General features: G+C 39.7%; 1 protein-coding gene and 1 long non-coding RNA gene across 4 annotated transcripts in view; one reads left to right on the plus strand and one right to left on the minus strand.

The window, feature by feature from the left end:
• The window catches only part of PRKN (parkin RBR E3 ubiquitin protein ligase), a 640,350-nt gene that overhangs the window by 337,435 nt on the left and 275,055 nt on the right, over window positions 1–27,860 (minus strand). For all 3 annotated transcript variants that reach the window (XM_081187931.1, XM_081187932.1, XM_081187930.1), the window contains exon 5: window positions 2,586–2,669. In XM_081187931.1, the coding sequence (XP_081044057.1) occupies window positions 2,586–2,669 (84 nt within the window). The remainder of the gene's footprint in view (window positions 1–2,585; window positions 2,670–27,860) is intronic.
• The window catches only part of LOC308583737, a 94,464-nt gene that overhangs the window by 28,154 nt on the left and 38,450 nt on the right, over window positions 1–27,860 (plus strand). Inside the window, exon 2 of the long non-coding RNA XR_014006396.1 lies at window positions 3,324–3,407. This is a non-coding gene — a long non-coding RNA (uncharacterized lncRNA). The remainder of the gene's footprint in view (window positions 1–3,323; window positions 3,408–27,860) is intronic.

Consider the following 27,860-nt stretch of genomic DNA (forward strand, 5'->3'; position numbering starts at 1 on the left):
AGGAGAAAGTACATATCCATTAGGCAATAGCCAGAAGATTTTATTTGAATCTGTCTACAGGAGGTTTTGCTTTGGTCATGATACAAATAGAAGCTACTATAGGCAGACCTCATTTTATTGTGCTTTACAGATATTGTTCCTTATGGGGCACAGCCTGTCCCACGCCCCTCTTCTGGCCATGGGAGTAGAGATGGCTAGGGCTGGAACCCAGTTTTTCCTCTCCCACCCCTGCAGGCAGGGGGGCTGCTTTAATAGACTATAGTATATTGTAAACCTAACTTTTGTATGTATTGGGGGGGGGGGAGAAATTGTTCGGTCCAGAACCGATCCTGCAATATCTCTGAAGTATGCCTGTATTTCCAAAGCCGGGGGGGGGGGGCTGGGGGGATGCCACCTGATCATATGCAAGTTCTCTACTGGAAATGGGAAAATCTGTCATTTTTTTGTTTGTCTCAGTTTCTCATATTTCCAGCTTAAAATTCTCCACATTTCCACCTCTGTTGGTGATTTTTTTTGGTGTGTGTGTGTGTGTGTGTGTGTGTGTGTGTGTATATTCAGCATTTAGTGCAAATTTCTTCTAATAAACACATTTCTATACATTTTACACACATTTTACCCAGGTATACACAATTGTGTAAACATTGCTGAAGAACTGCATTGGAAACATTCATTAAATTTCATATTTCAAAGGATGGCTGGGTTTTGCCTATCAATCAGATAACACAATTTCCCAACATTTGATTAAAAATGTAATAAATATGTGCATTTTATGTAGAGAATGAATTCAAAGGTAGCAGCATTTCTAATGACTAGATCTGCACTATACTATTTCATGAAACACCAAAATCCTGAGGTAAAACTCAATCATGTTGTCTAAGATCGCAATCTAGATATTTATAGTGCCCCTCATCAATTTAAGTGCTCAACAAGATAATAAAAAACCTACCATCATAATACCCAGTGAAAATCCTACAGGATAAAGGTATCACATGTTCAGAAGATTACAGCAATTGGATTCTGGTTATCAGAACATAGGCAAGGGTATTCCCAGGACTGAGAAATACCCAGATGTATCTTGGCTTCTAATCATAGATTAAAGTTAGAATTACAGTTAGAATTACATGATATAATCAAGGATTATCTTGGAGCAGGTTTTCCTCCCAAGAAAAAACTAGAATGCTGCAGAAAAAGGTGCAGCCAAGCTATCTGGCTTCATTCTCCATATCAGCCGGGACTCAATATGAATCCTGGAAGAAAGTATTCAGAAGTATTTTCTTTCCAGTGATGGATTGAAAACAACTTTTAAACCTTTTTAGAGTACTTATAAATCCCACCAGCTACCACGATGTTTTCAAGAGCAGAATTTATTTTGTCTGCTTTTAATTATGCATGGTGCCAGGCCCCATTATAAATGCAGTCACTGTTGCAATGATCATAGATGAGACTATAAATGCACACATAATCCAAAGTGATGTAGCCTGATGATTACAACATAATACGGAGAGTTTAGTAATCCATCAAATTACCTACCAGCGGTTGCCTATTTCCTGTAAGTAAAAGGCACCCTAGAGGCAAAAAGAAGTGATGATCCCAAAAACGTATTAGAACATGACTTGAAACAACATGTGACATGAGTCATGCTTCAGCACATATAGGAGAGGTTTGGAAAACTTTAGGGATTGGTCTGGGCTACTGTGAAAATATTCAAATATTATCAAATGTTATGTCTCTGAACATGAATGTTAATACTCAGAAAGGAAAGAGTTAGTGTGTGAACAATGTCATCATGTTTATTTCAGCCCTCCTGTGGAAAAAAACAACAACAACCGCAATCTAACACAGTTATACGTACATTCATAAACTTAAGAAAATAAATGGGAAAGGTGCTTAGTTCAACTTTGGCCATCAGCCATAAAACCGGCAAGCACGCAATATGCATAATTCCATGAAAATGTAAATTAGTTTGCTACAACAGGGTAAATTTGATTTTTACCAAGGCAACAAAACTAGCAGTAGGGATATGTAAAATCCCCATGACAAGTGTTGCTACTCTAACATGCTCTTAGCTTCCCTCCTAATTCCACAGGTGTTTTGGTCCAAGAAGATGCCTCCAAATGCATTTCAAATGTCACTTCGGGGTGGGGCTGGGGACTGGTGGCACTGCAGCTAAAAATCAAGGACAAGATACAAATGACAAGTCAAAACAACAGCATTTATGCAGAAAAGAGCTGACTTTCCATCATGTCGTTGGGCTGGAAGGATCATTTATAGTATTTAGATGTTCAATGAGGCATTTATCTTATTTTTCAAGGGTCATTTTCATGCCACAGCAGTGATGTGACTATTCAGAGGCAGGTTGTAGACATGTTATGAGAACACACATGGGAAAACTCCTACCTCAACAGAGTTAACTTCTATGTCACTTTTAAAATGTTGATGTTATCTTTTTTTCCTGAATTGATGACCTTCTTCAATCATAGTTATGTTAAAAATATACAATTTGAGACAATTTAGTATTTCTGTTTAATTTCTCTAAGTGAGTCATGTTGCTTTTTGATAGTTATTACATTTTGACAGTCTCTTACCGCTACTTCTCCACTGCAGTTTCTTGACTGGCAAATACCAGCTATTCTGTTTGGAATCAGAACATCTTCCCAGCAAGATGGACCCTTAAAAAGAAAAGAGATATATTTTTTATTTTAAAAAAAATCAGAAGAAAAGTTTCACTTACTCTGCTTTGGAATTTTCCCAAAGAGATAGGAAAATAAATAAAAACACTGCTTAAATCAAGAAATAACAAAAGGAAAGAGGAAACCCTATAAAAATAAAAAGGTAACAAATCCAGAACATACAGTGAAATGTACATTAAATGTAAAAGCACATTACAGAAAGATATGGGATTCAAAACTACAGGAATGTGAAATTAAATGCATTCATGTTGAGTTAGTTCCCACTGCCATAAATCAAATACACTGATGCAAATACACTTTAGATACTATTACTTCTGGTATAGCAGCTGCCAGGGCTCACCACACTGAACATATTTCACCTGAGATAAAAGATCTTAAGCAGTTTCCACTTTCTGGGCACAATGCAAAATGCTGAGTTCTGACCAATGAAGCGCAAAAGAGCCTGAGTCTGAGAGATCCAAGGAACATCTTTATCCTATGTGAACCTGCCTGCCCAATGAGATCTTCATCAGAGACCTCACTGCCGTTGGAGGTTAGGCAGGCAGAAATCTGGAGCAGGGTCTTTTCTGTGGCAGCTCCTCAACTGCCGAATGTCCTCCATATTCGCTAGGCACCATTTATTTTGTCTTTCAGATGACCAAGAAAAACAGCTGAATTCTCCCAGTGCTTCAGGAAGCTAAGATGAGAACCTTTCTGTTACTTTACTGCTGCTCTTATGTACGGTATGTTGTTTTGCTTGGAGAGAATTGGTTTCATTATGAGATCTTACTGTGAGACAGTTTTCACTGTTTCTAAGACAACTTAAGCACTTGTTCTGATGAAAATATGAGGCATGGATTTTTTAAAATAAAGAAAAAGGGGAAAGTGTATGCAAGATATATAAACCACCAAATAGGAATACCATCCAGGTGCAGGTTCCCCTATCAGACCTTTACTTGGAGGTTAGAGATGGTTAGAGTGCATTTATTCATGCACTCACTGAAAATGAGGAGCATAATTTCTGAAGAGGGCTAATGGTCAATCTTTACTATTAAACATCTGAGAAAGAATTATCTGTGTGACTGCAACAATTCTATTCTAAAAAAGCAATTCTTAGAAGCAGAATCTATTTAAATGGTATTTTGCATAAAGCAAATGCAATAAATAAATGAGGATTGCAGAAGGAAAACTGAATAATTAAAGCCCAAGTTTACTGCATCCATACGCAAGTTGTAAACTATGGTAATAGTCTTTTTACAAATTTCCAAAGTTATAGAAGGTTCACAGACTTAAGTGATATTTTGCTGAGACTTTGAAATTCACAAGAAAGAGGTTGGTATAGATTTTGTGTTTAAAATTTGGTCACGATTTTACTTATTACTTACAAATAATTTACTATTAACATATGAACAACTGAATACAGGGGAGGGAAGAATTATTTATCTTCAGGGGAAGTGGCCAGGCTATATATGCTGCAAATATCCTTCAGCTGCCATGCTTCAACTTGAGGTTTCTAGCTATGGAGAAGCTTTGTGTTTAGTCCAATTGTGAGTGTAAGAGATGGTCCCTTCCTCCAGTAGCTTCTCAGATCTGCTAACCAAGTCCCTGCACTGTTATAGTGCACAGATGCTATGTGTAGGTGCCTCCTCAATCTTACAGAGTATCACAGTCCCTGTGATAAGAGTGCTAAAACAATGCACAGGAACACATGCATTTATAGGTAAAATGCCACACAAAAGGAATATCGAGGCAACCATACAATTACATTAATATTGCCTTTTTGCAGTGTTGTGTGTGTGTGTATGTATGTGTGTGTGTGTGTGTGTCTTCCTTCAGAACTGCCCTCTAAACCCACTTTCTCTGTGAACATTTTGGTTCATCCTTTCAGTCCTCATCCCCAAACAAAACAATCTAAAATTCAGCACAGAGGGAAATACCAGAGAAAGGAAAGTGAAGACAAGGGTAAATAATAGGAAAAGAACATATATTTATTTTGGTCACACAGACACTCAGCCTTGATTAAATTAAGGTTACCAGACTGTTTTCAATGAATCCAGGGACACTTTTCTACTTCAATGGATTTTGTATGGGGACTGATTTGTAAATCCGGGGACTGTCCTCAGGAAACGGGGACATCTAGTAACCTTAGATTATCTATAGATTATGCTTTTAGAACCAATCCTTATCTTGCCTGAGCAGCATGGTTGCTACTTCTATGTGATCACAGGAAAACTGCATAGGAGGGGCATATTTTTTATACACACACACACACACACACTCCACACTAATGCTACTGACCTTCAGATGGCATAGAGAGTGAGTGACCACACCACAAGCCCCACCCACATAATTTCTGCATTTCAAACTTCATCAGAGCAGCACATACCCCTGAAGAAGCAATTACACGAGAACTTATTATTTATGTGCTATGACAGCTCAAGCATCTGTGCCACTAAAGGTGTAGGACTCTGCAATGTTTCTACAATTCCAATGTGGATTGGTATGAGGGCATTCGATCTACTCAGGTCTTGGGTGATAAAGGAGTTGTCAGCTGCTTCCAGATCCTTTCCCTCAATCTTTGCACTTCTACTCCAGGTACCACTTGCTCTCTAGGGGAATCCACCTCACCATTTCAAGAACCTCTGACAGAAGTTGTACTGTTTTAACTGCAGCTGAAATGAGGAAGTTTCAGTCACTTTTTTTAAAAAAAAACTGCTCGAAAATGTACTAGAGAAATTCAGTAAACTGACAAATTAATCAAATGCCATGATTGAACTGAGTTTTTGACCTGCAAAATCAAAGAAAGATCAGAAACTCAGGTCAGCAGAAGAAGTCAGTGATTCATCAAATAATTTGAACCATTTAGAAGGTATGAAATGGTTGTGATGCTTCATTGACCAAACCCAAAGAGCACTCACTAATGGTTCCTCATTATGCCGGGGGGAAAGTGACAAGTGGGGTGCCGGAGGGTTCTGTTCTGGGCTCATTGTTGTTCTACATCTTTATAAATAACTTGGATGAAGGAATTCAGGGGGTGGTCATCAATTTTGCAGATGACACCAACAGTGTCAACAATGTGGTGCAGCGGCGAAAAAACTAATGCTATTAGTTGGATGGTCATCTGTCATGGACGCTTTAGTTGAGATTCCTGCATTGCAGGGGCTTTGACTAGATGACCCTTGGGTCCCTTCCAACACTAAGATCCTATGATTCTATTCTAGGCCACATAGTGTCCTGCTCAAAGGAGGTAATAGTATCACTCTATTCTGCCTTGGTCAGACCAGACCTGGAGTATTGTGCCCACTTCTGGGTGCCACAATTTAAGAAGGATATTGACAAGCTGGAACTTGTGCAGAGGATGGCAATCAAGATGATGAAGAGTCTGGAGACAAAGTCTTATGAGAAATAGTTGAGGGATTTGGGTATGTTTAGTCTGGAAAGGAGGAGACTGAGAGGAGGCATGATAACCATCTTCAAATATCTCAAGGGCAGTCCCATGGAGGAGGGAGTATGCTTGTTTTCTCCTGCTCTGAAGGCTTGCTCCAGAACCAAGGGATTCAAGTTACAAGAAGCAACTCCACCTCCATCATTCTGCCCGGGCACTGAGGTCCAGTGCTGAGGGCCTTCTGGCAGTTCCCTCGCTGTAAGAAGCAAAGCTACAGGGATCCAGGCAGAGGGCCTTCTTGGTAGTGGCACCCGCCCTGTAGAACGCTCTCCCATCAGATGTCAAAGAGAGAAACAACTACCAGACTTTTAGAAGACATCTGAAGGCAGCCCTGTTTAGGGAAGCTTTTAATGTTTGACTGACTATTGTATTTTCATATTCTGTTGGAAGCCACCCAGAGTGGCTGGAGAAACCCAGCCAGATGGGCGGGGTATAAATATTATTATTATTATTATTATTATTATTATTATTATTATTATTATTATTATTATTATTATTAAACTTCCGACGGTAAGAGCTGTTTGACAGTGCAACAGACTCCCTTGGAAGGTTGTGGGCTCTCCTTCTTTGGAGGTTTTTAAGCAGAGGTTGGATGGCCATCTGTCATGGATGCTTTAGTTGAGATTCCTGCATAGTAGGGGGCTGGACAAGATGACCCCTGGGGTTTCTTCCAACTCTGCAATTCTATGGTTCTATGAGTTTGTGTGTAATATCGCCAAAGTGCTGGAAAATGTAAAGTTCCTCACATGTATTAATTAAAAGTACCCAGAAAATCCATCACAGATGTCTTTAATTTTAAATGGGAGAAATTACAAAAAATAAGAGGGTTAGTTAAAAGGATGATTTTTTTAAAAAAAATAGTAAGAAGGGTCAAGTCTGTTTAGCAGGGTTATTTAAAAACAATATAACAGAGGCCGAGGTTAGAAAAGGCAACAACCCATCTAGAACAGAATGCTAAACTAAACAGAGCTGTTGTCTAATCCAGCTAGGTAATCCTTGTGTTCCTAAGGTGCCTAATTTACATGCATCACATACTTCATGCCAAAAAGGGCATCAGATCATTTCCCCACTTCCTTTATCAAAAACAGTACCTCCCTTGTATATTGACAATGTACAATTTCCCCATTTTCAAGCTCTATGTCTAGTATAGGAATAGCATATTCAAAAACAGCCCATCTTTTTCTGATACAAAACTATTATAGGAGGCAAATTAGGTTTCCAATTTTTAATGTATTCTTAACAGGCTTAATTTAGGAGAACCATGCAATTATCGTCATCTGTTCAAACACCCTTTCCTAGGAATAAACTTGCTGCGGCACAAATGGGGCTTTCAGCAACCTAGAGTCAGCCAATGGCCACATGATATGCTAACTGTTGTGTGATAGGAGATCTCATTTCAATTCAGAACATGGAAATGTATTTGAATAGCCACAGATATTATCATGTAAAGCTTCATTTATTTCACCAGCCCTTATATCTTGATAATTGCTAATCCAACTGGACTACATTTATTAAATGAGATGACACACATTAGATTTCAAGTGAATGCTTGGGTATTATCATAATGTAAACATGATTACTTTGCTCCCAAATATTTGCTTGGATTTTTTGGGAAACGTATCCCTTCTAGTCTACAAAACCCATCGCAGGCTATTCTGGGGGGAGTGGAAGGACAGTGGACGTGTGGAAGCAGAAGCAAGAAAAGACATCTCTGCCGATTTTTAACGCAGTGTCCATGGAGGTTGGTCATTAACATAATTTCATGCTACGTTTAAATATTAAAAGAGATTTGCAAAACTGACACTTGTGGACTGAAATCTTATATTTTAATTGTTTTGCTTTATTCACAGCAAAAAGCTGAGCAAAAATGGGGCCAGGTAAAAATTCCAATGCCATCTCAGAAATGGCCTGTGGCATGAATTTCATATAAATAAGAAGGTAATTGCTAACCCAGCAGTCCAGCAGTATCTGAGATAATATGTCTGATAAGCCCATCTCAACACTAAAATGTGTATCATTGTCATGGTGCTCCCACAAAGGGAAGCTTGAAAGCAGAACTTTTGTAACAGCTTTTGGAATTTCTACAACTATTTCCAAGAGCATTTGCCCAGGTTTTAAAAATTTGCTATTTTATCTGGCTCAATAGTTTTAGAATGTTACTCCTCACCATTTCTGCAGAGGTGGCGGCAACAGTGGCCCCTTCTTCTGTTTTGAAGTTAGACTGGTTCAGAAAATAAACTTAACTGTCCCTGACTTTTGTTTAGCTTATTCTCCAATCCAACACAAGCTGGTGGGGAGTCACTCACCACTACATACTTAAAGGATTGCTTCTTACAATACAAGCCTGCAAATCTGTTCAGGTTGTGCTACTGCCTTCCCCAAGAGATCAGTCTGCTGCCCGGTTCACAGACATTGTGATGCCAGTTAAAAAATCTTTTGATTTTGATGAGCATGTAAAATCTTGGATTGCCTTGCTTCCCTTCCTTTCTGAAATTTGCATCTGTTGCTCTAGCTTGACAGTTACTGTCTAAAAGTTGAACTATTTTCAAATGGTGCTTGCTAGCTGACATGGGCACTTCTAGTGACACAGAAATATGGACTTCAAAATATTAAAATAAATCTTGCTAGGATTCAAGAAGTGTGTTTTTGTTCTTCTACTCCAGAAAATTTACTTGCTAAAATATAGCAACACAGCAATCCACAGCTGGAGTCAGCAATGCTTCCGAATGCCAGTTCCAGGAAACCACAGGAGGGGGGAATGTTGTTGTGCTTGACTCTCGTTTGTGGACTTCCAACAGGCATCCGATTGACCACGGTTAGAGAACAGGATCCTGGAATAGATGGGCCGTTGTCCTGATCCAGGAGGCTCTTGTTCTGTTCTTAAAATGGAATGTTGCCATGCCTCTTCTCATTAAATTTTACTCAGAAGCAGCTACAACGAATATTATTTGAATCCCAAAACAATTCGCTCACTGCTCTTCTTCTTCTTCTTTGGCGATCACTCGTAGCCGAGGAAGATTGTCTTCCATAAACATGGTTTTAACAATGAGTCTGTAAGTGACTGTGGAGGCCAATTCTGGATCCACACGTCCTTCCACACTGGGGACATTGGTTTCCGGGCAGGAGTTGATCATGGCGTGGATTTGCCAAGCGTGCCTTCCTCTTAGCATGTTTCTCCCTTGTGTCCCGAGTTCGAGTGTCTTCAAAGCCCATGACACCTTCGGTAAAGGCTGTTCTCCAACTGGAGCGCTCGCAGGCTAGTGTTTCCCAGTTGTCAGTGTTTATACTACATTTTTTAGATTTGCCTTGAGACAGTCTTTAAATCTCTTTTGTTGACCACCAGCATTACGCTTTCCATTTTTAAGTTCAGAATAGAGTAGTTGTTTTGGAAGACGATCATCAGGCAACCGCACAACATGACCAGTCCAACAAAGTTGATGTTGAAGAATCATTGCTTCAACCCTGGTGATCTTTGCTTCTTCCAATACACTGATGTTAGTTTGCTTGTCTTCCCAAGTGATGTGTAACATTTTTCGGAGACACCATTGATGGAATCTTCCAAGGAGTTGGAGATAGCGTTTATAAGTGGTCCATGTTTCACAAGCATATAGTAAGGTTGGTAGTACAACAGCTTTGTAAACAAGCATTTTTGTTTCCCTGCGAATGTCCCGGGACATTCGCTCACTGCTCTAGAGTAGCACTCATGCAGTGAATGGATTTCAGCCACATTGGTTCACTCAAGAGTTCATTCATGGGCTAATGTAAGAAAGCTTAGGCAATAGACTAATATTTCAGATTGCCATATATTGGCTTAAGATGTTGAAATATGAGTAAACCTTCTGACCGTGCAAGTAGCTCCTTTGCTCCTCCCTTTATTGCTGGAGCAAACAAATCAGGAATTCTTCAAATAACTAACTTTAAAAAGTTTCAGAGCAAGCCAGAATATTATGTAAACTACAAACCTTGTATAAATATTCTGGCTCATTCCAAAGCTATGAATTATTTAGTTTCCCAGTTTGGACAAAACAAGAAAATATGGTTAACAGAATACTTGGGAGCCAGCATGGTGTAGTGGTTAAGAGCAGTAGTCTTGTGATCTGGTGAACCGGGTTCGTGTCTCCGCTCCTCCACATGCAGCTGCTGGGTGACTTTGGGCCAGTCACACTTCTTTGAAGTCTCTCAGCCCCACTCACCTCACAGAATGTTTGTTGTGGGGGAGGAAGGGAAAGGAGAATGTTAGCCGCTTTGAGACTCCTTAGGGTAGTGATAAAGAAGGATATCAAATCCAAATCCAAACTTCCTGGTTTGCTGATTCATAGTGTGTTGAGATGTAATTGTCTAAAAATGGTCTCAGTGTGACTTGGAACTGTGCTTAATTGAACCTGGTTTCTCATTCCATTTCACCTTTGGATTGCAAGTTGGATGGCAGGACGAGCAAAAATCACATCATTTATTCATGATTAATGGCTACCTTTGAAGCATTAATCTGTGTGCAAATGTTTATTTTGGTACAAACTACAAATTTTGCTACTTATCTGGAACAAAATACACAGAAACCTAAATTATTAATATTAATGATTTTTTTTGTATTGTTGTGTGAATTGGCTTAAGCAACAACAAAATACCCTTTTTACTAAAGATTCTCCAACCCTGAGGGAGTCTTCTAATCTCTCCCTGCATGTGAATTCTCAGTTTTGAGCACATTTTAACTTAAAGTACTCATAATAAGACATATTTGCATATAAGCTCACCAAGACAACTTAATATACAAATCAAGGACTTTGATTTGCATTTCTGCCATTAACAACAATAATTAGCAACCTTGTCTTCTAAATAACAATTTGTGCTGCGCTGCCATGTAAATAATTTGTGCCACACTGAAGTATACACAAGAGGTAATAAATCAAAGATGTAGGGAAAGCAGATCCCCACAGCCTCTCTATGAATATTCCCAAATAATTAAAACTGGTTTAAATATGGTAACTGATATGCATGACTTTATCTAAAACATTTTTTTGTGGGACTAACACTGTAAGACGCCAATAAATAAATAAAATTCAAGTCTCTTCTAAATGAACATGCAGAGAGAAGCAGCACCTAAGTAATCCAACTTTCACTGAAACAAAATGTCTATACCACAGTCCTTAATTTTCTGTATACTATATATATATTAAAGCTAGATTGGAAAATATTAGTTGCACACTACACATTAGGTTAAAATCCATCCTGACCCCCAAAAAGGTCCAGTTCTGGAAAATGCTCTATCACAGCTCCTCAGATACTGCACTTTAAAACCGTAAAATCAAGATTTCACACAATACCTGAACAAAACAGATTGCTACCTAGTCCATTTTTGATTTTGCACAAAATCAGCATCCATGGGTGTGGGACTAAATATTATCAAGTGTGCCAGAGAGAAGCAAAGAATCTGTGTATCAATTCAAAAAGAAAAATATGTATCCAACAAGAAATGTCATTAACATATTAAAACCATAAAACAGATTAGCATACATATTTGTTATTTATAAAGTTTACCAATTACACCTGGAATATGTTACTGAAACATTATTCTAGAGGAAATACATACATATAAAGAATATAACACCCAATTCATCCAAGAAAAGATTTTGATAGATTTGCTCCAGAGCTGCAGTCAAAGACCCATAGATTATTTACTTTGAATGCATAAGACAAATTGTTTACCTATATAAGGGTAGGGGGCAGGAGAGGGTTCCAACTCTAATGACTGAGAGGAGGTGCCAAATCTTTTCCCCACCTGTCAATTATTCCCTGGAAATTATTCTCTCAGCTCATGTGTGTTTGCTTGGGTTTATCCATCATCATCATCATCATCATCATCATCATCATCATCATTATTATATCCTCCTTAGCAGAAGAAGCTTTTTTCAAGGGAGAATCTGTAGGTGAAAGAAGGTTAAAGGACTTCCTCTTCTCCTCAACATTCTTCACTGCAAACACACTACCCAGTCATTCACATTAACTGTCTCCTCTCCTCAGGAAACATGTGTTTACCTGCATAATATAAGCTCCATCCTAAAATGAATCACACATTTCACCAAAGTGTCATATGATTATCTGTTTCTTTAGTGAACCTTAACCCTTGTATATTTGTGTAGCAGCAGGAAACTTACTTTACTATGAGAGGTAACCTATTCCCAGTGGATTTTTTTTTTTTTTTTACTTTTCCTATCCTGTGTACTCATTACAAACTTGTTATCTGCTTCCTTGGAATCTGGTCTTAAAACACGCTCATGAGAAACACAGATTTTGAACCAAGGATGAGAGCAAGCAGCTAGCCAAAAATATGAAGTCAGGTGAATTGTCTCTCATCTTGGATCAATGTCAATAGCTTTCAAGCTAAGGCCTAATGATGACAAGGGGCAACGAAAAAACATTTGGTCCCTGATACCTGAATCTTAATACTAAAACCTAATTTCCTACACCAGCATTCATGCACATGCATCCTTTCAAATCAGAGTATCCACACCAGCTAAAATATTTTGTGATTTATGGCTGGGAAGAGAGAAGGAAGTCAACAACATACTATATCATTTAACTCTGTTGGAACACAAATTTTGTGTGTGTGTGTGTGTGTGTGTGTGTTACTTTATGAATCACTCTACATACAGAACTGTCTATATCGAATAACAATGGGCAAGTCTTTATCAATAAGAAGAGACCAGTAATAAGCATATGGCAAGCTAATTCCTTCTCCTGAATTAGAACATCAAAAACAAACAAGGGCTAATCTTATTAATAATCCTGACAGCCAAAGCATGCTTATCTGAATTTATAAACCCCAGAAATCATCATGTTATTTTCTGAAGACATTTCTGTTTTGCCTGCTTATGTTTGGCTTGTTGTTGTGAAAATCTAGCTTTTCAAAAATACAATAAAAGAGAAGGCAAATACTTCATGAAAATATAGAAGCCTATTTACATAATAAAAAGAACATTGTTCTAGCTAGTTTAACTGGCCTGTCTGAAATTTTATGTAAAGGAGGAAAACAAAAGAATTGGGAGAGTGCTTTGCTGGTATAAATGTTGTTATATTGTCATTGTGCTGTTTCCAAAAGAAGTCTATAGATTATTAAAGGGTTACTATATATAGTCGTACCTTGGAAGCCGAACGGAATCCATTCTGGAAGTCCCTTTGACTTCCAAAACTGTTGGGAACCCAGGCACGGCTTCCGATTGGCTGCAGGAAGCTCCTGCAGCCAAACAGAAGCCGTGCCAGTTGTTCTGCTTCCAAAGAACGTTTGCAAACCAGAACATTCACTTCCAGGTTTGCAGCGTTCAGGAGCCAAAACGTACAAGTGGCAAGGCATTTGGCTTCCAAGATACGACTGTACATGGCAATACTGCAGGAATCATCATCTGGGTTTGCTGCTGAAATCAGTATATTGTGTAGCAGAATAAACTACAAAAATAAACATACAATACTTCGGCATCTTCCTCTGCAGAATCCCTGTCAGTGAGAGTTGGGCCACCCAGTCAGGCAGGTCCCTCTATCAAACCTGCACAACATGAGGCTGTGGACCAGTCACTATATCTTCGCTGACAGTATCTTCATTCTCCAAGAATCTCTGGGGGAATTCCAGTTGTTGTCAGCAGCAGGTCAGTAATAAAACACCCAGTGTCAGTGAAGTTAACTTTTTATTCAAAGAAACCAAAACAGGGCATGCCTAGTGATCACAGCAACTCTTCCCAGTAGGTCTTCCCCCAATGAGGCAACTGAGAGTCCCTGCCTTCCCACCACTCTCTAAGGCTTCTCTCCCCGGTAGCCTGAGGTTCTGCTGTCTTGCCTCTTTGCTCCACCCTCTTCATTGCTCTGTGTGTTTTGTGAGACCAGGGGGGGAGGGGACCTTACTGTTGCAGAAGGAGACTCCATGGATTCTGCAGCAGCCTGCTTCATCTCTGTCACCTGACCCAGCTCCTCTCCTGCTTCTGATTCTGAACTGCTCTCTGTCCCAGCCTCTTCTTGCTCACTAAGCCCTGTTGCCTCTTCTGCTTCTGACACCTATTCCTTCCCATTCTGCCCCCTCTTCTCCCTCTCTCCACTCATTGCTGTCCCACCACCTATCCTCCAGCTCTGAGCCTTCTTCCCCTGTGGTATCCCTTTGGGGTTCCCCTGGGGATTCCCCGGCTGTGCTTCCTGGCCAGCCCATGACAGTTGTTCAGAGCCCTTTCCCAGTGAGATTTTCATCCCAGTTTTTACCAGCATCAATTTGAAATCGTATTTATGTAGCTTTTATTGTTAAATAGCTTCAGGATGTTTTATGAGAAGGAAGAGGCCATTAGTGGGACCTGCCTAGCAAATGCCAGCAAGGAAGCACTTGCCTCACTTACAGGCTGAGTTCCAGATGTTCAGCCTCACTCCCTTGTCCTTGAGGTCTAATGGCAGCAGGACAATAGAAGGGAAAACCAAGGATGAGGGCAGGATATTCTGCCTAAATAATCCTGGTTCCATCTGGACACAGCATGTTGTTAATATTTCCTATACTGCACTGGAAAGTAATGGCATTGTACAAATATTTTGTAAGCCACTTGGACAGCCTCTCAGGGTTATAAAGTGTTATAAAGTACAGTAGTCCCACAACTTACTTAAATTCTTGGGATTGGGCCTAAATCCAAAATCGTGTATAAGTCAAAACCCATTGGGGTCACAGGTAGGTGGAACTGACAATGTCATTTTTGCCAGAACCCTGCCGCCTTTTTATTTTTAAATTTTGGCACACATGTAAAGCTGAATACACACAAGTTAAATGAACACAAGTTGTGAGCTTACTGTATTACAAACAAACACTCAAGCTCCTTCATAACTACACAGGTTTGAGCACAGTGAAAAAGTTAATCTGGGCAAATAATTTATTGCAGTGGAACATAATGAGGGATACCAAGGTGCTCACTTTCCATTTTCAGAATCTGTTTAAGAGACCAGATTTCTCACCAGGTAAGCATGCAATCCCAATAAAGAAGCAGGTCCCTCTAGCAATTAACCCTGGCAGAATGATGCCGTTTCACCTCTATGACAAACTCAAGGCTGAGAATCGCAAGTGAGGAATGCACTGTCACAGTCAGGTTCTGCTTGTGGCTTCCCAGAGGTATCTGCCTGGCCACTGGGAGACCAGGATATGGGACAAGATGGGGCTTTGGTATGATCCAAGAGGACCCTTCTTATCTTGTTAACTCCTGGTAGGGCAGCCAGGGATGGAGCCTTTAGAAGTCACACAGGCAACTGAAAAAAGAACCATGTGAGCTATTTGGTCACTGTAGGGAAACAAAGACTAGCTGAATATATGTTTGGATCAAGAGACAATATTTCCAACTGTCTAGCAGAGAAGAGATTATGGAATGATTTGCAATGCTAAGTATTTCAGTAAGTTGGTTACCTCCTCATAGTTTTGGCAGCGAAAGCTAAAATAAAACTTTAAATTATGTATGTTAACACTCTGCTTCTAAGATACAGATCTCCAGCACCTCAGGCCATGTGAAGAATAAAAGAAACTTAAAAAAAAGAAATGCACCTTTAACAGATGGACCTAGGAGCTTCCATTACTGAAAGAAGGTGACAAGAATCTCCCTGAGGGGATCGCTCATCCAGTGCATGAGGTTAAGGATGAATTATCAAGGACATGAAGGTTCCATGGTCTTATGTCATACAGACGGATCTGGGGAACATATTTCACCATAGTCTGTGAAAATGACAAGTACTCCCACATTATCCTTAGGTGCTTTTCTCAGCCAGCTGTCCTTCACAAAGCACCAAGACAAAAGGAATCATTTAATGAACCTGTGAACTACCCCAATTCCCCTGAGAAGGCAGTACCCTGAAACTCAGGCTCATAGAAATTTGTTCACAGGTTGAAAAGGGACCGAACTAGAAAAGTGGGTTGTAAAGACTATTTCAGTGTGCTCAGTTAGTAACTTCATATTCACTGTAGATCTCCTTTGGTTTACCCCGAGTGACTGCAATAGGATATTTCCTAAGAAGGAAGATGTTGTTCCAGGGGTGGGAGAGGGAGGGAGGGGAGGGAATAAAAAAGGGGGGGTGTAATTGGTTATGTTGATTGATAATTTTTCAATAAAAATATATCTTTTTTAAAAAAAGAGGGAAGATGTGATAATAGCTTGAATTTAAAGAGGCGCTTGTGCAGGACCTTTTGCTGGGGAATAGCAAGAGGAGTCCTATTCAGAAGCTGAGAATATGTGAGTCAGCCACAATAATATAACCTATTCCATTTGTTTATTAAAAGGTATTCTCTTCACATACGTATGCTTTGTACTTACTGAACACAACATTTAAGCAGCACACTCACAAAAACAAATATGCAGAGACAACACAGGAAGAGGTCACCTTTCTACTTTGTTTTAGGTGTCACACTCTTACTTTACCACACCCAAATCCCTGTTGTTGTTTAGTCGTGTCCAACTCTTCGTCACCCCATGGACCAGAGCGCGCCAGGCACTCCTGTCTTCCACTGTCTCCCACAGTTTGGTCAAACTCATGCTGGTAGCTTCGAGAACACTGTCCAATCAACTTGTCCTCTGTCGTCCCCTTCTCCTTGTGCCCTCAATGTTTCCCAACATCAGGGTCTTTACCAGGGAGTCTTCTCATGAGGTGGCCAAAGCTTCAGGATCTGTCCTTCCAGTGAGCACTCAGGGCTGATTTCCTTCAGAATGGATAGGTCACCCAAATCCCTACTGGTATGAAAAACTTTGCCATTCCACTGTTCAAGCTACAGATACTAATCACATTTAGCTGTTGTTAATCTAACCACTATTCCACTTCCACAACACGAATTATCTGCCACCATTCTGAAAGCAGTTTTTCCCTTATTAAAATGAACTGAAATGCGACAAGGTAAAAATCCATAAGACTTTCAAGACCCATATTGTCAGGAAAGCAATATTTAATGTCTGGATTAAATACAAAGACTTATTAGAAAACAAGACCCCAAGGCGGCTCTCTCCAATGGAAGCCAAGGCCCATAAAAGACTCAATATGGAGGCTAAATGGCCGAAATATTGGGAAATAATAGAAAAAGAAGGAGATACTTGGAGATTGCAGAGTCTTGAGAAATTAAAGGATAAAGTGCGAGATTGGTTACATTATGCTCAGATTAGGGAGGTTTTTAATTTGGACAAAAAATCAGGTTTCCAGGTGGAAAAATTGAAATTAGAAACAGAATTGTTAGAACCTAAGACCAAGGTACTTTCAAAAATGTATAACTTGCTGTTGAAATGGAATACGCAGGATGAAACTGTCAAATCAGCTATGATAAAATGGGCACAGGACATTGGGTATAATATTATGTTTGCTGACTGGGAAAAGTTATGGACCACCGGAATGAGGTTCACGGCATGTAATGCCTTGAAAGAAAACATTATGAAAATGATATACAGGTGGTACATGACCCCAGTCAAGCTTGCAAAAATTTACCATTTGCCTGATAATAAATGTTGGAAATGTAAAGGAACTGAAGGAACATTCTTTCACCTCTGGTGGACGTGCCCAAGGGTTAAGGCTTTCTGGGAAATGATTTATAATGAGTTAAAAAAGGTATTTAAGTATACCTTCCTTAAGAAACCAGAGGCCTTCCTTTTGGGCATAGTCGGCCAAGGGGTGTTAAAGAAAGATAGAACTTTTTTTATGTACGCAACAACAGCAGCAAGAATACTCATCGCTAAGCACTGGAAGACCCAAGATTTACCCACACTGGCAGAATGGCAGACGCAACTGGTAGACTACATGGAGCTGGCCGAAATGACTGGCAGAATTCGGGACCTGGGAGAAGAGATGGTGGAAGAGGACTGGAAAAGTTTAAAGACTATTTACAAAAACATTACAAGTTGTATGAACGTTAAGAGAGTGCACGATTGAAAGTAATAAGGCAGCAGTAAATTATGTTGTAAGATATATGAGATTAAGTGATGTTTAAGGAAATGACGAAACTTGAAGCAATATTATGTTTAAGTTGAGCAGCTCAATTTATGAAAAAGTTATTTAAAATTTGGGACATAATATTTGAGATCTATAAAATAAGAACTGAAATAGGGTAATAAATTGCTGTCTGTAATTGTGACCGAGAACGCAGGGAAGGGTGATGCGAGGAAGTCCAAAGATTATGAAAATATGATTTATGAACAACGGATTTTATTTTATTTGTATTTCTGTTTTACTCTTTATCTATTTCTTAATTTTGTCTTTACTTCTTTCTGTAAGTGGTATGGTGATGGTATGTTATGTATCTGGTGTTTTTGTTTGTTGTTTTTAAAAAAATGCAATAAATATCTTATAAAAAAAAATGAACTGAAATGAAATAAGCCACCCAACACAGAAGACACTGGTTAAACAAATTTCACATGAGGGTGCAGTCAGTTAAACTAACAGCACACGCTAGCGTAGCTGTGGTTCTAGCCTCCCAATGGAAATGTTTAACATGCTAAATTTTGTAGTCTATGGAAACAGAAAACACTTAAAACCCTCACTGTTTACTAAGTGTTCACTCAGAGTAGGAGTTATGTGCTAGAGCATGTGTATTGCATATTGGTTCCAGATTTAATCCCCAGCAGCTGTAGTTAAAGCAAACCTGGCAGCTGGTCTGGGAAATACCTCTGCTGATGCCAGTCAAAGAGGGCAATGCTGGGCTGGATGGGCCAATGGTCTGATCCAGTATAAAGCTGGTCCATACGTTCAGATATCATTTTAAACCTTTCTGTTGAAAAAATAGTCAACAGACCATAACTATGTGGAGCTGAATTGTCACAGCTTGAATGTTTTAGAGCTATTTCAGATTGCAACTATGTTATCTCCAAGTGATAGGCATATGCCAGCCACATTCACAACTTGCCTGAGTCATTATAAAAGCACAGACATTTTAAACATCCCCCCCAATCCTTCCTTTATAGGAGATAAGCATGTGAGTGGCAGTCAAGTGGAATATGAGCCTTCTTGAAGGAAAAGAAAAGTATTCACATTTTAAGAATAAAGCCACGAGACTGCATGATGATTTGTGTATGGCTGATTTTATTGCGTACTTCCTAGGAAAGTCCCTGACATTATCAATATTTGTCTCATGCAAAGACCCTAGAGCCAAAATTCCACCTGGAAGAGATTTGAACTGCTATCCAGAGGCATTTCAGGATATGAACCAAAAGGTTTACAGCATGCCAATCCAGCTAATTCTATTGCTTTTAATTCCAGCTGGACTTAAAGTCTTATCTCTGCTCTCCAGGCCTTCAGATATGGCCTATCACAGTAGCACCAATTCCCAGTGAATACTCAACTTCATGACCCGAGTGAGATTAAATCCCTCCAGATAGCCCAAGTAAATGGTTCATAACTTGTCCCTGTCACTTTCACTAATGCCTTTGTACCGCTAAAGAAACCAGCAGCGGTGTAAATATCTACCAATTATGAACTCTATTTCTCCCTCCCCACCAACATTCTCAACATCTATCAGTGGTTCTGGTTGTGTGCTTCCTGCTGAGAATACAACACAGAAATGCAGGAATGGGCTTGTTCAAGCAGAATAACACCCTCCCTGCCACCCCCACAAATAAACCCTCATTGTGTTAATCAACAGTTTGATGTTTGTACAAAAATTGTTTGCTATATAATTTGAAGTTCTGATCATTTGTTATATAGCAATATCAAGTGAAAGGACCATAAGGTATATCACAGCAACAGAGTGAATCTTGCAAATCAAACTATGCCACAGCACACTTCCACAGACAGAACAGGTTGTGTGCTTCTGAAAGGAGATAAACGGAACTGAAATTGATTGATTGTGTTTTTTATCAGAACACAGGACACTGCTAAGACCAGGTTTCTAAAAAGCTGTCAACCTTTCCTTTAAAACAAGCACATGAGATAATCCAGTCCCAGGCCTAGAAGATAAGCCAGCTTTGGGTGAGAAATAGTTGTAGGAATCAAACCAAGATAGCTGAATGCCCAGGACCAACTGGTTGGGTTTTTTGGGGGTAGATTTTTCTTCATAACAAAGCAAAAATTAACAATAGAGAAATTAAATCTGCTTACCTGAGAAAACTGGCAAACCCTTGAACCAAAATCATTAACAAAACAGTAGATCTCAGCAAATAGAACCCCTTCAAATGTGTTAGGTTTTGGGGGGGGACACACAGATGGGCAAAAATGGAAACTTTAAAAAAACTATTTAGATATTAGACCAGAGACTGTTGAAGTCTAAGAATGGAAACAGAGTTACAGTAGGTGGGAGAAGAAGACAGAAGCCCCACTAGACATCACTATGATGCAACCTTCTCTGCTGCCCACGGAGCAGCCAATGAAATGAAAAACATGGGAAACCTACAGGTGAAAGAAGAGATGAAGATAAGGGGTGCTACATTGATTGACTGACTGATTGATTGATTGATTGATTGATTGACTGATTGACTGATTGATTGATTGATTGATTGATTGCCAGTAGCCCTATGCCTCCAGCAACATCTACTTTCAGCCTAAGGGTTGATTCAAACGTGTGCTTGCAAGTCAGTATCTCACATCACTCAGTATCTCCTGACTGGATATGTGAACTTCCTCAGCGTAATGATTTGCTTCTGGGTAGCAGCCATCACATATAAAACACCACAGAATAAACTTTCCTATCCTCCTACATTATCACAAATACTGTATTTTTCAGCAGAGGTAGTTCACATATCCAGTCAGGAGATACATATCCAGTCATGAGTTTCAGTTATCTGCACTAAAATCTTCATATGACAAAGAACCAAAAGGTACAGTGGTACCTCGGGTTAAGAACTTAATTCGTTCTGGAGGTCTGTTCTTAACCTGAAGCTGTTCTTAAACCTGAAGCACCACTTTAGCTAATGGGGCCTCCTGCTGCTGCTGCTGTGCCGCCGCACGATTTCTGTTCTCATCCTGAAGCAAAGTTCTTAACCCGAGGTATTATTTCTGGGTTAGCAGAGTCTGTAACCTGAAGTGTATGTAACCCGACGTACCACTGTATAGAACTCCAGCTTTTGTCAGGCTTGTCTCCACATGGTCAGATATGTCTCTGTTCTCTAAGGATTCTGCTACCACTTGCCCCTCCCTAATAACCACCACTATTTCTTCCACCTTTCTTCTTCCATTGTTGAGAGTACTGCTGCCACCACTTGACCTCTGCTGTTTCTTTCCCCCTCCCCCATCCCATTCTAATGTTGCTCTAATGTTCAAGCCTTCATGTGTGTGCCCATTAGCGGGCAGTTTAATGAATTCCTTAAATTTTTAAAACTCAAGAGAAACTGTTTGGCTATCTTTGTCATGAGCTATAGAAATTGACCCCAGAGCTATTTTTCAGTATGTAATGACCCTTTAGATCCCAAACACATTCTCAAAAAATTAATCAGTGAGCAAATTGTGGTCTCAGTCAAGGTCTTGAACAACATATACTGCTTAGGCACCAACTGAGGTCCTCTCAGCCTCTACTATGTATTCTGTGTCAATGAAATTACCTATGGTAAACACAAATTATATTTAGTTTGACAAAGCATGGCCTTCAAGGGTTTGACCTATCATCAGAAGTGAGAAAATGTAGACATCATCATAATGCGATCATGTCAACATATTCCCACCAGATGCATTTGTTTTAAGATTTATAAATGGGATGCTTCAATAGGCATATCCAAAAACTACAGATCAACTCCTACTAAGATTTTATTATCATGGTTCAGACAAACCTCAGTAATTTCTGTCCTGCAACAGTCCATCAGGATAGTTTTGTTGTTGTTGGCATCTGTCTGTCTTGGGAGACAATGTAGGAGTGCACCTTTGGAGGTGAAGTCAAAATGTTGGAGAGTTACCATACCTGCTGTGGCTGTAGAGACAGATATGGGAGAGACGTGTTTTATTGCAGTTGGGGCAGATGAAGGCATCCAGTTTTGCTGCTACAGATGCACCATGGAGTTTCTTCTCGCTGCATTCCTCACAACAGTCAATACTCTATTGGTCACCACTGTGGATACACAACCTGAATATCTGTCTCCAGGCACTGTGATAGTCACCAAGCATGGTGATGTCAGCAAGCCAGCCAGCCTTCATATCTCATTTGCTGACATCTTTGTTGGTCTGCCAAAGGGCCTGATGCCTGAAATCAACTCCCTGTAGAGAACATCCTTGGGGATCCTGCCAACTTCCATTCTGTAGACATGACCAAGCCAGTGTTGATGTTGCTGTGACAGGAGTGCAAACACGCTGGAAATGTGGACTTGGGAGAGCACAGAGTTGTTTGAGACTCTATCCTGCCATGTAATGCCCAAAATCTTCCTGACGCAATGCAGGTGGAAGGCACTGAGGTGTCACTCCTGGAAGTTGTAGGCACATCAGAGCATATCACAATACAATAACATTTCTAGGAGCAGAATTTTTCTTAATTGTAGGCAGCTGTGCACCCACGGAATTGGTGCTTTAACTGAAGTTGTCAAATAAACGTTTTGGATTGGTTAACTGATAAAACCAATGAGTTGAATGAATTTAAAGATATGAACGTATTTCTCAACCTCAAACAAGAAACTAGCTGGAAAGAAGCAGGGACAAAGCAGGACAAATTTTAATTTGTAAATGCTAACTTCAAGGCTTCCTGCTCTCCCTCATCTTGGTTATCAGGCTTGGTGTTGTAGTCTCATTGCAGAGCAACAATGTGCAGAGCTCAGTGGAGTGGGAGGCCAGAAGAATCTCTGAGGTGTACTTGCCTGGAGGCAGAGTCAGCATCCAAAGTCAGGTCTAGTCAGACAAACAGCAATCCACATGGTCAGGCTGTCCAGGGTTCAAGGAATCCTGAATTCAAGGGTCAAGATGGGCAGGAAGCAGCAAAGTAGGACCAGGAATGACAAGCGTTGTTACCAGCATCTGATTGTTGCTGGAAGCTCTGCTTAAGAAGACTGAAGCCAGCTGGTTCTCATCAGTGCCTCCTCCTCTGTGTCCTACAAGGCTGAGTAGCTGCAGCTGGAGCCATTCTGCCTTCTCCCCCTTCAGGCTGCTATTCAGCACGCAAAGCTGACTCCTGGCCTATGACCCTTGGACTGGAGAGCCCTTCAAATTGAGGACTGTAAAATAGGACACATGGCCACCCTAATTTAGCCTGAGATAGATAAGTATCTCCTTTGTCTAACAGGTCAGACTTCATTTTAACTTCTGTCTTGCTTGTCTTATCTTTAGTTATTTATTCTGTAGGCACAGCTCACTGAGCAACCAGCTATGACCTGGTTTGGGAGGAGTTGAATCTGTTGGTGGTAGATGGTACTAGGTATGGACAGAAGGTGGGAATAGATCCTGTTTGTCCTTTCCCAGCTCTAATTCTGTGACTGTGACTGTGGAAGACACTGGCGTTTTTGGTTTATGCTTTTAGGCAGTGAGCTGCAAGCAAAGTCAGGCTGCATACTAATTATACTAAGGGCTGAGACAAACTCAATGGCAAGTGTGTGTTTAGGGAGTGAATGCAAACTGAGCCCCTGGCTCACTCTGCTAAATCTGATGGAGGAAGTATCAGCAAGGGTACAAGGAGAGGCAAACGAAAAGAAAATCTTAATCTGAAAATAGAGCAAAAACTCCCCCCCCCCGAGTCCCAGAACTCCAACGCAACTTGTTTGATTAACTTCCAATTTGAAAAGAAGAAAAAATGGTACAAACAACAAAGACGTTTCTTTTCTGGTCTGAGAATACACATCAGAAACTTCAAGCTCAAAGGATTCCTCTCCCTACCACCCTGCCTGAAAATGTTAGATGCTGGTCCAAAATCAATCATACAAAGGAAGTTGCATTTCTACCTTATTTTCTTATCAATGGCGCTGCCCCCCACATTCTGCTTTTAATTATGGTCTTAGATTTCTTTTGGACAGCATCTTTTAGACCAGACAACACGGTTGGACTGTGATCATCAGTAGCTTCTCCTGCCTGATTAGGTGTCTACCTTTGTGATAAGCCTCTGCTTTCTTTTTATTAATTTTACTTCTGATTCAGAAAAAGAAAAGGCTGGTGAAAATCCCTGTCTCAAAATAGTCACAGACACTGGCAGCTCACTGTGAATTTTATTTTCTACCTTGTCATGCACTTATTTTATGACACCAGAAAAAAGATTAATTTGTGAGGGATTAAAGAAACAAGCAGACATTTTTAGCACATAACAAAAAATAGATATGTTAAGAGTAAAGTGAAAACCTATTCCTTCCTTCATTTGATATGCTGAAATATATCCAAGAAAATGTTTTCTTTTCTATAAAGGTCTCATACTTGTTCTGCTTTAAGGTCAGGGGATCATATGATGTTTTCTGAAAGACAGCACTGAACAAAATAAAAAAGGGTTAAGTATTTTATCATCATGTTCCAAAGTGCATACTCAACTGATTTTAATATACCATTGACCTTCCTCTTTCTGGTTTGACAGAATGAAGCTGTCCAAAAGTCTTTACTATGAATTAAGCTCATTCCAAAGCACTCAGAGCCAACATTATAAACAGCACTTTGCAAAAAGTTCCAAAATACAACTAAAGAAAAAGCATGTATAGCAATGAGACCCATTTGCAATGGAAGCAAATATCTAAAAAGAAGTATCTAATACTGAAACACACACACAAAATCAGTCCAACTGGAATCCATCTCATTCAAAAACACTACTCACAATAAACCGAAATACTTTAAGAGCTTTCAATCATGGTGGTGTATGACATGTAAGCCTTTCCTTACATATAGCTCAGTGGGGCTTACACCAAGGTAAATGAGTATAGGACTGCAGCTTCAAACTCAACAAGGCATTTATATTCCCACTCCATTCACATACATACTTTTAAAAAATAATGTATCATTTCCCCTTCCCCTTAAAGAAAATTAGTTCTACTAGCCAGGTTACTAATACGCTCTGCCAAAACCCTACAAAGGATTTCAAAAATAATAATCCTAATATGCTTTACAAACTCATGATATTCTTCCCTCAGCTATCAGGAAGTTTCACAGTAGTTTAGTACCATCTTCTTTTTTAAATCATACTTGGAGAACAGAACAGAATGCAGTCCTGTGCATATCTACTCAGCAGTAAGGCAACTGAGCTCAATGGGACTTCCTCCCAGTCCCACACAAGTGTACGTAAGGTTGCAGCCACAATCCTTTTCAATAGAGGTAAAATAAGAAGCATGCTAATCTGAGACTATGGAGTTTTGTTAAATCAAAGGATATGAAATACATTTTAAAATAGCTTTGTCTTTCAAAGTCCTGGATAAAAGAACATTTAGAGACCTTGTAGAGTACAGAATACATTTTGAGATACCTGTAAGGAGTCCTTAAAGGTCATCAAGCCTGATTACATTCTGTTCAACATCATAAAATGCAGCCAAGCGAAAATTATTATTGAGCAAATTATGAATGATTCATGGTATATTTTTCATTAGATGGTAATGTATCCTTTGCTATCAATGTAACATTATAGTTTAGATTCATATTTCTTTGAATCCTTACAATTAAATGTGACGATAAAAAGTATTTTATTTGCTCTATCTGTTTTACACCCCAACCACTCAAATTCCTGAAGTTTAAAACCCATTTTAGAAGTACAAATAAGAGCTTTGGCAACACGAGTTCTTAAGGGAATTGTTCTCAGAATCGGGATTTAGAGGTTTAGGTGACAACAACTCTGACCTACTCATAAAAAAAATGTCAAGGTTGTTCACATGTTTTTTTAATAGAACACCAAAGATGTTTCCACCAGAATGCTATTTACATGATCACTTATTTGGGGGATAAAAGAGAAGTGAGGCAAAATGTATCTCTATGGCTACAATCCTACATTTGCTTAGCTGGGAGTAAATCCTCTTGAACACATTGGGGTTTCCTTCTGAGTAGACACATGTCCTTTTTGACCCTTTCTGACAAATGCAGTTTAACATTTTTTAAAGAAGCCTTAAAGAGTTGTTTTTAAATCCCACTCTGCTTTCAGTTGCTGATGCTGATGCATGTGGTTTTTTTATTGTTATTGCTCTGTGTTTTATTCTTGCTGGTCTGGATTGGAATGTTCTCATGTACTATCTTATCTGAATGTTTTTGTATGTGTTTTATATGTTTTAAACTGTTTTCATTATTGATTGACTGCATTACATTTACATTTCCTTATATTCTAAGCTTCTTTGTGGAGGGCTTGAATAAAAACATCAATAAATGAATAAAATAATTAAGACATTCTCAGCAGATCTTTGAAAATAATCTCAGGGGAAGGGATGGTCTTTGCATCATGCGAGGCCCAGATTTTTATTTCTGGCATCCTCAGCCACGGCAGGCACTGCCATGGTTGTTCAAATGCAAAAGCGGGGAAAAGACTTGGTGTCATCTGTTCATTAATGGAATACTGGTCACCAGATGATCCTATTTTCAATAGGAAGGGGACACAATAGAAACTTATTGGTCCCCTATGGGAGGTATTGCAAAATAATGCATAGCCTGGGGTAGTCTGGTCATAGTTAGCCACACTCTACTAAGCCCCTTTTTAGGTTACTGTAGGCTCCAATACTTTGGCCACCTCATGAGAAGAGAAGACTCCCTGGAAAAGACCCTGATGTTGGGAAAGATGGAGGGCACAAGGAGAAGGGGACAACAGAGGACGAGATGGTTGGACCGTGTTCTCGAACTACAAACATGAGTCTGGCCAAACTGTGGGAGGCAGTGGAAGACAGGAGTGCCTGGCGTGCTCTGGTCCATGGGGTCACGAAGAGTCGGACACGACTAAACGACTAAACAGCAATGAACTCCAGGTGGTGCTGTCCTTGCAGATAGTTTGCAGGTAGTTTGCAGATAGTTTGCAGAGAGTTTGCAGGTAGGGCAAAATGCTGCCATTAGCATGCTGATGGCTTGACCATGCCAGACCCTTAAAGATTTACACGGGCTGCCAATTTGCTACTACATCCAATTCAAGGGTTTGGTTTTGACATATAAATACAGCCCTGTTACCCAAAGGACCACCTCTCTCTGTACTGTTTAACCTATGCTTTGAGATTCCATCACATACTAAAGTTTAGGGTTCTCTGACTTTCCAAAGACCCTTCTAGATAATGACACTCCAAAAATGGAATATTCTGAGGCATGGCATGCCAATATTAACCATCTTTTGGTGCCTTTTTGAATATTCAAGGGAAACTGGGCTGTTCAGAAACAGTGGCAGATGGAAGAGTTTTTACTGTGGTTCAAACTCTGGGTGGTTTATATATTTTAATTACTGTTACCAACCCTCAGATCTTGAGATGAGGGACTGGATATAAATTATATAATACTGTGGTTCCCAGTTAGCTAAGCACTGTGGAGCCCGTTTTTCAAAAGCCAAGCCACGGATTTGAAAATTTTGTGTTTCCATACTCATATTTTTTCGCCAAAACGGGCAAATTAGACAGGTTTACCTTTAAATGCAACCTTAGTACTATTTCCTCTGTATCTTTACTGTGAAAGAGACTGGAAAAAGGGACAGAGGAAGAGGAGAAGCCATAGGTTTCCTCCTTCCCTGGCTGCAGCCACAGCAGTCATTGTGCAGGAGGAAATGGGATTTGTAGGCTCACAGTCATGGCAGACAGAAGCCTTGGGGGTAAAAGGAACTTTTTCTGCAAATGTTTCTGTATTTTGCTCATAATTATCAATCTGAATCCAAATCAAGCTTGGGAGAGTTTGCCTATCTTTACTTGCAACATAGATGAAAATTAAATTGTGTCAGTACTTTTTTTTATAGCCAGTTT

Source organism: Podarcis bocagei (genome assembly GCF_964188305.1).
Source record: "Podarcis bocagei genome assembly, chromosome: 3".
Taxonomy (NCBI): domain Eukaryota; kingdom Metazoa; phylum Chordata; class Lepidosauria; order Squamata; family Lacertidae; genus Podarcis; species Podarcis bocagei.